This window comes from Onychomys torridus, chromosome 18 (assembly GCF_903995425.1).
Source record: "Onychomys torridus chromosome 18, mOncTor1.1, whole genome shotgun sequence".
NCBI classification, from domain to species: Eukaryota; Metazoa; Chordata; class Mammalia; order Rodentia; family Cricetidae; genus Onychomys; species Onychomys torridus.
The window spans coordinates 40,416,435-40,428,185 of NC_050460.1; the positions used below are offsets into that span (position 1 = coordinate 40,416,435).

The 11,751-nt window shown below is 42.6% G+C and overlaps 1 protein-coding gene across 1 annotated transcript; it reads right to left on the reverse strand.

The window, feature by feature from the left end:
• Nucleotides 1-1,953: 1,953 nt before the first annotated feature.
• On the reverse strand, nt 1,954-6,167 carry LOC118569397 (sperm motility kinase-like). Its single transcript, XM_036167156.1, has 2 exons — nt 5,159-6,167; nt 1,954-2,438 (listed from the first exon to the last, which is right to left on the reverse strand). Exons 1-2 carry the CDS (start codon nt 6,165-6,167, stop codon nt 1,954-1,956), a joined length of 1,494 nt encoding a protein of 497 aa, XP_036023049.1.
• Nucleotides 6,168-11,751: the final 5,584 nt, after the last annotated feature.

Genomic DNA, 11,751 nt, shown 5'->3' on the forward strand with positions numbered 1-11,751 from the left:
GGCCCCAGCAAACAGCAGAACTTGGCAGCTTTGGCTACATGGTTTTGGCTTTAGACTCAAAGTCTTCTGAAATGCATTATGGAATCTCCCTCCCCAACTAAGAAAAGTCATTAAGGCTAGGCATGTGTTAGGGGTGTGCCTGAATGGAGGCATACAGAGGTCATTGCAAGAAGCTGTGAATGTGAAGCCTGGATTTCCTAGAATACCCCAAGATGTTGGAGATGCCAGAGCTGTGGGATACCTGCCAAGGACAGCTGCTTATTGGGAGTAGAACCAGCCCAAGACAAGGAAGTATGTTGCAGTCAGCAAAGCTGAAAGGAGTTGAATATCTGAAGAGCATTTTGACATCAATCATGGAGATACAGAGTTTGGAGTTTGCCCCAATGGTGTTTGATCTTGCTTTGCTCCAGTATTTCCTGTGCCATCCTGTGTTGGAAGTATGTGGTCTGGTTTTTTATTTTGATGTTTTTGGGAATTACAGTTACGAGATTGTATGAACCTCAGAAGAGTCTATGAACTTCGGACATTAAAACATTGTTGAGACTGTGATAGAATATGGAGAATTTTGAAGTTGGGCTAAATGAATTTTGCATCATGTCATTACTACAAGCTTATTGTGGCTGTTTGGAGAATGTGGTAGATTGATAGTAACTGGCCCCCATTAGTTTCTAGAGAGTGGCTTTGTTGGAGTATGTATGCCCTTGTTGGAGGAAGTGTGTCTCTACTGAGGTAGGTTTCAAGGTTGCATATGTGCCGAAGCCATGCCCAGTGTCTCAGACCACTTCCTGTTGTCTTCAGGATCAAGTTGTGGCTCCCTATCCACTCTCAGCTCCTTCTTCAGGGCTATGTCTGCATGCATGCCACCATGTCTTTACATGAGGATGCTAGCTAGACTAAAGCTCTGAAGCTTTAAGCCACTGAATTATATGTTTTCTTTTGTAAGTGGTCATGGTGTCTCTTCACAGCAATAAAAACCCTAACAAAGATGTCATGCTGTGTGTTAATTATCATCTGTTGCTGTGTGGTTTTGTTATAGGAAAGTTTGTACCTAGCAGGAGCTGAAAAACACCTGTGTGTGAGGGCTGTAGCTGTTTGAGAAGGTAAGCAAGCACACTAGCACCTGACAACTACCCTATCATGTGATAGTAGTTCTTTGCATGTAGGAGAGGGGCTACTGTGCAGTACCTGACACCTAGCCATGTATGTGTATGTGGAGCTAAATTGAAAAAAAATATATAGTAGATCATGGCAGTTGCCTTGTATGAATATCGCGTCTATGATAATTAGACAGGGGTTTATGTAGTAGTTGTAATGACTAACTTAGTATATATAAAGGGGCCTTAGGTTGATGGAAAAGGGTTATGTAGCAGGACCTGATATGTAGATTTGTATGCATATGTTGGGGTTTTAATATAAGATAGAGGCTACCTAGAAAGGACTAAGAACTAAAGTATGTATGGTAATCACTGTGTAAAGCAGGACATGCCTAATGGGTCCTGTCACCTTGAATTGTGTGTGTGTGTGTGTGTGTGTGTGTGTGTGTGTGTGTGTATGTGTGTAGAAGAGGAGAAAAGGAATATTGCTTTGTCAGTAGAGAAGGGGATACTTAGAAATATCTAACATAAATATATATAAAATGTGGGGTTTTGTTTGTAGAGAATGTGGTCCTGAGCAGGTGCTGAACCATGCGGAAGGCTTGGTTGTATACCTAACAGGCCCTGACACCAACTTGTATGTATTCATCCATTCATATGTGTGTGGCTTTGACTGTGGGGGAGATATAACTGGCAGGTGCCCTCTGAGATAGTATATTTGTGATTTACAAAAGGATATTTATTAAAATAACATAGTCAAGATTCAATGGAGGAGAACATCTTTGTGGACAAAGAACTGGGTTACTTTTGCACTGCACTGTCCTCTCATTTCTTTGTATCTTACACAGGGATTCAGGACTCACAATAGAGTGGGCATGGAACAGGAAAATAGTGCTCTCAGTGCATGGGAAATTCTCTTCTTCATCAGCTTCCAGCTCCTGAGTGGCCTGGATCCAGAGGTTGTAGGTTCATCCTGAGGCTGGTCATTGGAATTATTGGGCCCCATAAATGGTTCATCTAGAGCGAAGTCCATTTTCAGAAACCTTGTGGATGTTCCATCCAGGGCTGATTCACCTGAGGAGAGATCACCAGGCAGGCTATCCACAGATTTCATGTGGGTTGCGCTGTGTGTTATAGCACCCTTGATGACATTAGCCATCAGGATACCTCCTTCTGGGACTGCTTCATCTGCACAGGGCATGTTGAGCATGGTATAACTTTGGCATCTTTTGCCTCTTCCTTCCACACCCTCCTCATGAAAGTGTCTCTTCCCATCTCCTATATTTGTTGGGAAGGCTGGTTCACTGGCTCTCCTCTTCAAGGGGGGCAGAAGGCAAAGAGGATCTATAGGGCTGCCATTTAACCAGGACTTCTGATTTTGCTGATGGCTGTCCCCACAGCTCAGTTTGTACTTGAGGATATTTGTATTTGAGGCACCAAGAGATCCCACTCATTTGGATTCTGGGTCTTCAGCGTCCTCTCTCAGCCCTGCCTTGTAGGCATGACTACTACTGAAGCCTCAATGGGGGTTGGAACTTCCAGGCCAAGGCTGGAATGGCTACCTACTACAGCCTCCAAAGGAGAGGCACATTCAACAAAGGAACATCCAAGGCATCCTGCCACAAGGCTGCATCAAATTCCCATCATAGGTAGTGAGCTCCAAAAAGCCTGCTCATGCACTATGGATGGATTATGATCCTACCACAAGGGGACCCCCCAAGCAGATCAAGCTACATAATGTCTTGCCATGCAGAGGGGCTAGTCCAGTCCCATGGAGGCTCCACAGCCATTGATCTAACTTTCATGAGTTCCCACTAGTTTGTTTTGGTCATTCCTGCAGGTTTCTCCATTATGATCCTGACGCACTTGCTCATAGAATCCCTCTTCTCTCTCTTTGACGGGATTTCTAAAACACTGCATGGTGTTTGGCCTTTGATCTCTGCATTTGCTTCCATCAGTCATTGCAGAAGAGCTCTGTGATTGACAGCTAGGGTATTCGCTGGACTGATCACTGAGGCAAGCCAGTTTACTTCAGTTGCCCTCTCTACTATTTCTAGTAGTCCAAGCTGGGGTCATGCTTGGGGATTTCTGGCAACTTCCCTAGCACTGGGTTTCTCTCTATCCCCATGATGTCTCCCTCTATCATGGTATCGGTTCCATTACTTTCCCACTCTATCCCTGTTCCAGCTCAACTATCCCAATCCCTTATGTTCTAATCCCCCATCCCCTACCCTCCATTTCCCACCCATCATCCCTAGTTTACTCATAGAGATCCCATCTATTTCCCCTTCCCAGCACGATTTATGCATCCCTCTTTGGGTCTTCCTTGTTGGCTAGCTTCTCTAGAGTTGTGAGTTGTTGTCTGGTTATCCTTTGCTTTACATCTACTATCCACTTATGAGTGGGTACATACCATGTTTGTCCTTCTGAGTCTGTGTTACCTCACTCAGGATGATATTTTCTAATTCCATCATTTGCCCACAAATTTCATGATGTCATTGTTTTTCTCTGCTGAGTAGTACTCCATTGTGTATATGTACCATATGTGTTCATCCATTCTTCACTTGAGGGGCATCTAGGTTGTTTCCAGTTTCTGGCTAATTTGAATAATGCTGCTATGAACATAGTTGAGTATGTGTCCCTGTGGTATAATTGAGCATTCCTTGGGTATATGCCTAAGAGTTGTATAGTTGAATCTTGAGGAAGAATGATTCTCAGTTTTCTGAGAAATCATCACACTGATTTTTCAGAGTGGCTGTACAAGTTTACACTGCCACTAACAGCGGAGGAGTGTTTCCTTATTCCACACCCTCTCCAACATAAGATGTCTGCAGTGCTTTTGATCTTAGCCATTCTGACAGGTGTATGGTCATATCTCAGAGTCTTTTGATTTGCATTTCCCTGATGACTAAGGACCCTGAGCAATTCCTTAAATGTCTTTTGGGCATTTGAAATTCTTCCCTTAAGAATTCTCTGTTTAGCTCTACAACCTATTTTTTAATCAAGACATTTTTGATGTCTCAGTTCTTGAGATCTTTATTTTATTTTGGAGATCAGTCCTCTGTCAGATGTGAGGTTGCTGAAAATCTAGTTCTGTATGTGCATGTGTGTGTGTGTGTGTGTGTGTGTGTGTGTGTGTGTGTGTGTGTCTAGAGAACATGAGAGAAAGAAAGGAGAGAAGAGAGGGGTTTTGCAGACCTATATGCATATGTGGAGCTTGGTTTATAGAAAATGTGGTACTGGGCAGGTCCTGAATGTTAGCAATGTGGAAGGCTTAGAATTTATGGTTGTATACCTAGCAGGCTCTGATACCAAGTTGTATGTATTCATGCATTCATGTGTGTGTGTGTGTGTGTGTGTGTGTGGGGGGGGGGCTTTGACTGTAGGGAAGACATAACTGGCAGTTGACCTCTCAGATAGTATACTTGTCATTTACAAAAGGATATTTATTAAAATAACATAGTCAAGATACAATGGAGGAGAACATCTTTGTGGACAAAGAACTGGGTTACTTTTGCACTGCACTGTCCTCTCATTTCTTTGTATCTTACACAGGGATTCAGGACTCACAATAGAGTGGGCATGGAACAGGAAAATAGTGCTCTCAGTGCATGGGAAATTCTCTTCTTCATCAGCTTCCAGCCTCTTAGTGGCCTGGATCCCAAGGAGGTACGTTCATCCTGGGGCTGGCCATTGGGCATGTTGAGCGCCATGAATGATTCTTCTATAGAGAAGCCCATGATCAGACACTTTTTGAGTGTCCCATCCAGGGCTGATTCACCTGAGGAAAGATCACCAGGCCGGCTGTCCATGGAATTCATGTTGACTGCAATATGTGCTGGAGCACTGTTGATGACACTAACCACCAGGATACCTCCTTCTGGGACAGTTTCATCTTCACAGGCTTAATTTTCTGTATCTGTTGAGCATTTCGTAACTTTGGCATCTCCTGCTTCTTCCTTCCACACCCTCCTCATGAAAATGTCTCTTCCCATCTCCTGTACTTGTTGGTAAGGCTGGTTCACTGGCTTGCCTCTTCAAGGGGAGAATTGGGCAAAGAGGACCTACAGGACTGTCATTTAACCAGGGCTTTTGATTTTGCTGATGGCTGTCTCCACAGCTCAGTTTGTACTTGAGGATATTGAAGGTTGCCATTAAATTATTTGGTTGCCTGTGTTTTAGGGACAATACAATCTCTTCAAAGGTATAGCCCATGTTGTACATGGTATCAACAACCCTGGGAAGGATTTCCTTAGTTGCAGGTGCTGCATGTTCTTTAATGTTGCCCAGCCATCTGCTTTTCTGTAGCTGACATATTGTTATCCTGTACTGGGTGGGCACCATGAGTAATCTTGCAATGATGATTAAACAGGGTTTTGACACATTGTAGGGAAAGGGATACATTGTGTTTTTGATGACCCTGTACATACGATCATAGCTGTTTTCATCATATGGAAATTTTCCTGTGACCATCATATATAGGAGGACTCCCAAGCTCCACATATCCCCCACCAGGCCATTGTAGGGTTTCCTTGCCAAAATCTCTGGAGCCAAATAGACCAAGGTGCCATAGAAATCCTCCAACATCTGCCCTTCTGCCAGCTGTCTGGCCATACCAAAGTCACAAAGCTTGATATTGCCAGCTCTGTCAATAAGGATATTTTCCAATTTGATATCACGATGGGCAATTCTTTTTTGGTGGAGAAAATGAACTCCTGATACAACCTGTTGGAATATTGGTCTGGCCTCATTCTCCTTTAGAAAGTCTTTCCCCCTGAGGAAATATTCCAGGTCTTTTCCTGCAATATACTCCATGATCACAAAAGTTGTTGAACTTGTGTCAATAACATGAAAGAAACGAACTATGTTTCTGTGTTCCACAGATTGAAGTATCTTTGCTTCATTGTTGATGTGAGCCAGAGAATTCTTTTTCTTCTCCAGAACCTTGACAGCCACCCATGTATGTGTAGGAAGGTGGCAGGCAAGCTTTACCTCCCCAAATCCTCCAGAGGCAAGAGATGTTAAGATCCTGAAATCCTTGTCAAGGATGTTTTCTTCCAAGGGACTTGCCATGATGTTCTGCTCTATTAGGACACTTTATGTTGTTGGCAATTCCTGGGACAAACAACACAAGAAACATTAGTTAATGCAATTTTAGGATGTATGTTTAGTGCTATGAAATCTGTCATGGAATGTGGGATATCCCAAACAATCTCATGATGCAGATCATGGACATAGAAATACTAGAAGAACACAACCTCAAAGCACTAGACAAAGAATCATAGTAAAGATCAAATATAGAATTGCTGATGTAAATGTGCAAAGGAAAAGACTGAGATCAGAGATTGAATGACTTGATCATTCTTCAATAATGTATCAAAATGAAAAATCCTGGCCCAAACTGATCAAGAGATTAAAGATAGAAACTTACAGGGGGAAAAAAACAGGGGTTATGTCCTAAACAAACTACAGTCCAGAGGATCTTTCAGGGATGTTTCAACTATTAAAACCCTAGGAAATTAGAAAGTATAAATGGAATACCTAGACATGTGTGACTATTAAAATAAGATAAAAGAAAAACACTTAAAAACTTGAATCATAGGCAACAGGTGTGGCTGGTAACAAACACTGTCCTGGGGGATTGGAGGTCAACCTGACACAAACTAGAGTCATCAGAGAGGAAGGGACCTCAGTTGATGACATGTCTCCATGAGATCCAGCTGTCTGGCATTCTCTCAACTAGTGGCCATGGGGGAGGCACTTGCCCATTGTGAGTGGTTTGATCCTTGGGTTGGTGGTCCTGGGTTCTATAAAATCAGGCTGAACAAGCCAGGGGTAGCAATCAATTAAACAGCACCCTTCCATGGCCTCTGCATCAGCTCCTGCCTCCAGGATCCTGCTGTTTGAGTTGCTGTCCTGAATTTCTTTGGAGATGAACAGCAATCTGGAAGTGTAAGCTGAATAAACCTATTCCTGCCCAACTTTATTTTGGGGTTTTTTGTTTTTTGTTTGTTTGTTTGTTTCATTGTGGGTTTTTCTTGTCATGGTGTTTTTGTGCTGCAATAGAAACCCTAATTAGGACAAACAAACACCAATGTTGAAGAAAACACTTCATGAAAGCGAAAGCAAAGGAATGCATTCAAACTAATCTCCGTGCCAATAGTACCCTGAGTCCACAACTAAATAAGCTCAGTTAATAAAGACAGTCTAAACTGCCAGGCAGTGGTGACCCACACCTTTAATCTCGGCAGGCGGATCTCGGAGCTACAGAGTGAGTTCCAGGAAAGGCTCAAAGATACACAGAGAAACCCTGTCTTGAAAATCAAAAACAAAACAAACAAACAAACAAAAAACCAAAATGAGAATATGTTGAGGTCCAGTTGATTAGAGAACTCCAAATCTATCAGGACCATTGTTCCATTCTCCCTGCTGTGTAGGCATCCAACAGTGACTCCAAATGTACAAGGACAAGGCCCAGCTGTAGGCAGTGCCCCTTATGGACTAGTATCTAATATACTTCATATAGCCTCTTTGTAATTTCACCATAAGCAACTGACCAATCATGACTTGTCAGATTGATTTTTTCTCATCTTCTATACCATAAGAGAGCCCTTATTATTTTTACCATGGCTGTGATCAAGGCCCATTTAAGACTTAATTCTAGGCATGAAGGGTTTAATTGCTGGTAGACTTTCAAGAGACACAGAAGCCATGGGGCTGGGAACATCTTGTTCCTTGTAGATCTGGGTTGTTACATGGCTGGTGACATTGCATAAGAAGTTCTCTGTCCTCCAGCGGTGGTGGCACACGCCTTTAATCCCAGCATTTGGGAGGCAGAGGCGGGTGGATCTCTGTCAGTTCAAGGCCAGCCTGGTCTACAGAGTGAGATCCAGAAGAGGCACCAAAACTACATAGAGAACCCTGTCTCAAAGAAAAAAAAAAGTTCTCTGTCCACCAGTTTACTTACTTTCTAGAAAGCTTTACCCCTGTGGCTTCCACAACTTTCCAAGCAGCACTAGCTACTGGAAACCAAGTGCTCAAAAGGCCTGAGATAAGGTTAACAAAACCACATAAGGTAGTTTGCATGAGAAATGTCCCTAGAGTCTGGGCATTTGAACACCAGTTATTGGCCTATTTGGAGAAAGTCAGGAGGTAGAGCCTTGGTAACTGTATTAATTAGAGTTCACAATAGCAACAGAGTAATTGATACAATGATTCAAACTCTCCTCTTCTTCTGTGTCTCTGTGTCTCTGTCTCTGTGTCTGTGTCTGTGTCTGTCTCTCTGTCTGTCTCTCTGTCTCTCTCTCTGTCTCTCTCTCTGTCTCTCTCTCTGTCTCTCTCTCTCTCTCTCTCTCTCTGGAGTTTATTGGAATTACTTACAGGCTGCAGTCCAGCTAATCCAACAATGGGTGACTATGAACTGAATGTCGCTGAATCCAGGAGAGGCTTGGTCCACAAGATTGGATCTTTCCGTTGGTCTTCAATATATGCTGGAATCTCAAATAAGTAGGAAATAATTCCACTGAAGGAATGGCCTTGTTAATAAAGTGAGGGCAAGGGAGAAATGACCAAAAGCCTCCTTTTTCCATGTCCTTATAGACTCTTCCTGCAGAAGGTGTGACCAAAATTAAAGGTGTGTCTTCTGCCCTTCAAGATCTGGATTAAAGGTGTGTGTCTTCCGACCCAGAGATCCTCATTAAAGATAGGTGTTTCCCTCCTCTCCATCCAGAAGAAACCAAGCAAAAAATAATCTCTCACAGGTGTGCCCTGCGTTTCTGGATTGTAGTTTCTTCCAGATGCAGTCAAGTTGACAACCAAAAATAGCCATCACAGTGGTAGAACTCCATCACTGGGACTGTCCTTGAGATTAAGGACATTAACTACCCTTGCCTTCTCTATTAGCCCTCTCTGCTTTCTGATTTAATGTGAAGATGTAAGGCTTTCAGCTTCCCACTCAGGCCCTTAAAGACACTCGAAAACTGCATCCTGACATACAGTATATTATTGTGTCCTGTCAGCTTTTTATGCAAATATTCAATACAATTAGTCATTGATCAGGTTTCTTTTTGTTTCTTTTTCTTTTTTGTTTTGTTTTTAGAGAGAATGTTTCTCTTTGTAACACCTCTGGTTATCCTAGAACTCCATTTGTAAACCAGGTTGGCCTTGAAGTTCACAGAGATCTGCCTGCCTCTGCCTTGGAATAAAGCCCAGAGCCATCACCATGTGGCAGTTTCTGTTTTCTTTTGACCATAAATACTGTACCACCACTGGGACTCTTCTCAGATAATGTTGCTGTTACCCAGAGTCAGGGTGGTCTTGTGTTTATGCAGGACTTTGGGGTAGGGGTGGGGGGTGGAAAGTTCCTTGTTAATTCCAAGATGCCACCCACCTCTCTTTCCATGATGTTGGCCTCCCCAGCTTGATGTTGGCCCCCTCAAGGCTTGCCAGGCTCTACCTTCATGCTTTTAGCCTGCAGGCAGCACCACTTTCCCACCTCCACCCCTGCTGCGACTAGATGGGTCTCCCAGCAGGGCAAGCTGTGCTGGCTATAGACACAGCAGCCTCAAGTTAGGGGCTGCCTGTGGACCTAGTGCTGTATTATCAAAATGGCAGGAAGGAGTCACATCTTAAACAGGGTCCATGTAGGCTTCAAGCCTCCATCAGTCATACAGGACTTCAGAACATTTCTTTAAATGTTTCGAATTCATTTGAATTTTCTCTTTTAAAAATTCTGTTTAGGTTGTACCCATTTTTAGGTGGATTATTCATTTTTTAATATCTAGTTGATAAGTTCTTTATATATTGTGAATATTATCTCTCTGTTGTTTGTGTAGTTAGTGAAAATCTTATCCCATTCTGTAGGCTGCCACTTTGAATAACAGTGTCCTTTGCTGTGCAGAAGCTTCTCAGTTGTTTCTGTTGATTGCTAGATTTGGGTATTTGTGAAATGTTGGCTTCAGAGGATGGGGTAGGAAGGATACCACCAGTTTTGTAGTGATTGTAGGGATATGGAGGACAGGGCTGCAGCATAGTGTTGGAGCTTTTGTTTTCCAAACAGGACAAAATGAAAAAGACAAGAATTTTCCAATTTCTTCCCAAAAAATGTTGGGGGAATTTATCCTTGGTGATTTATCATACTTGAAGCCACGTATGGTGGTATAAACTTTTAATGCCACCCCTTGTGAGGCAGAGGCAGGTGAATTTCCAGGAGTTTATGAGCAGCCTGTTCTAGAGAATCCCAGGCCAGCTAGGGGTAGTAAACTGGCTCAGCAGCCAAAGAAGCATGCCCCTCAGCCTGTTGATTTGAGTTCAATCTCCAGAGCTCCTACACGGTTGAATGAGAGATCTGACTTCTACAAATTATTCTCTGACCTCCACATATGCACAGTAGCTCTTACTCTGTCAATTTTCTCTTCCTCCTCCTCCTCCTCCTCCTCCTCCTCCTCCTCCTCCTCCTCTTCCTTCTTCCCCCCTGCCCACAATTTTGCTTATAAAAAATCAAGGAGGCAAAACCTGAAGAATAACACCCAAGCTTTGTATCTTGTTTCCCCATGTAAACACATGCTGATAAATCTGCAAAAAACACCACTGGGCATGCACCCCTCCACACACGCACACACATGATGTGTACAATAAATTGGCATCTTAAATCAGTGTGAACATCAAGTCTGCAATGTAGGGCACTTCCCCACTAGCCAAACATTTGAACAATGTATAGTGACAGTCTGCTTTTCAGAAGTCCACCAAGATGAGTTCCTGATAAAGTCAGTGACTGAAATGTAACCAAATTCACAGGTTAAAGAAAAATTTCTGAGTTAATTTTTTTCTCTAAGAACAAAGAAACTCTTGCAAAGAAGAACACACATTTCAGAAACTACACAGGAAATATTGACAACTCAGACCATGTAAATATTTTCACATTTTCATTTCAGAAAAGAAATTCTATAGCAAGTTGTTTATTTCAAACTATAAAAACCATTAGACCTGTGGTAATAACTGCCTGATCTTATAAATTACAAAGAACGTACATAAAGCGATAGGAAAAAGACAAACCACACAGTAAGAAACTGTGAATCTTTTTGGTCAAGCTGTTGACCGTCAGTTGAATGTTTTAGTAGACTTTGAGGGAGGGCTTGCTGCTAAATATCAGGCAGGGAAGGGCAGGGCAGGGCAAATGGGTGGAAACCACTCAGGGGTGTCTTCCTTCTGGGACTGATAGGTTGTGTAATGTTAGCATAATTCATGGTCCCATATATCTCATTTCTCCGAATCCATCCCTAAAGTCTGAGAACAGCATGGTGTACCATGTTAGAAATAACACACGTCTCAGGGTTTGGTGCTTTCCTAACCCTGCTCCCCACCACATGTTGTAGCAGAAAAAAGTGGCTCCGACTTCTGAGGTAAGGGGTACTGTCCCTTGGCATTTGACTTCTCCATGGAAGCCTCTTCAATGAACTCGGCAATAAAGGAGAAACTCAACCAAACTCATGAGTTTTATAAGCATATTTTTAAGTGCAAATACTTTCATGTTGAATAAAAAAGAAAAGTTGGTCATTTTTAAAGGGAAATGTGCATTTTATATGTGTAAGAAGACATTATCATTATTGTTGAAAATAGTTTTTTCTCTCATACAATCCATCCCTTGCAGAGTTTCCTC

What these genes read in the sequence shown, in the direction of transcription:
- LOC118569397 (XM_036167156.1), bottom strand. Translation starts at nt 6,167, where the DNA reads ATGGCAAGTCCCTTGGAAGAAAACATCCTTGACAAGGATTTCAGGATC. An exon ending in GTTAAATGACAGTCCTGTAG is followed by an intron (nt 2,439 to 5,158) that starts GTCCTCTTTGCC and finishes GCAGCCCTATAG; the next exon opens with ATCCTCTTTGCCTTCTGCCC.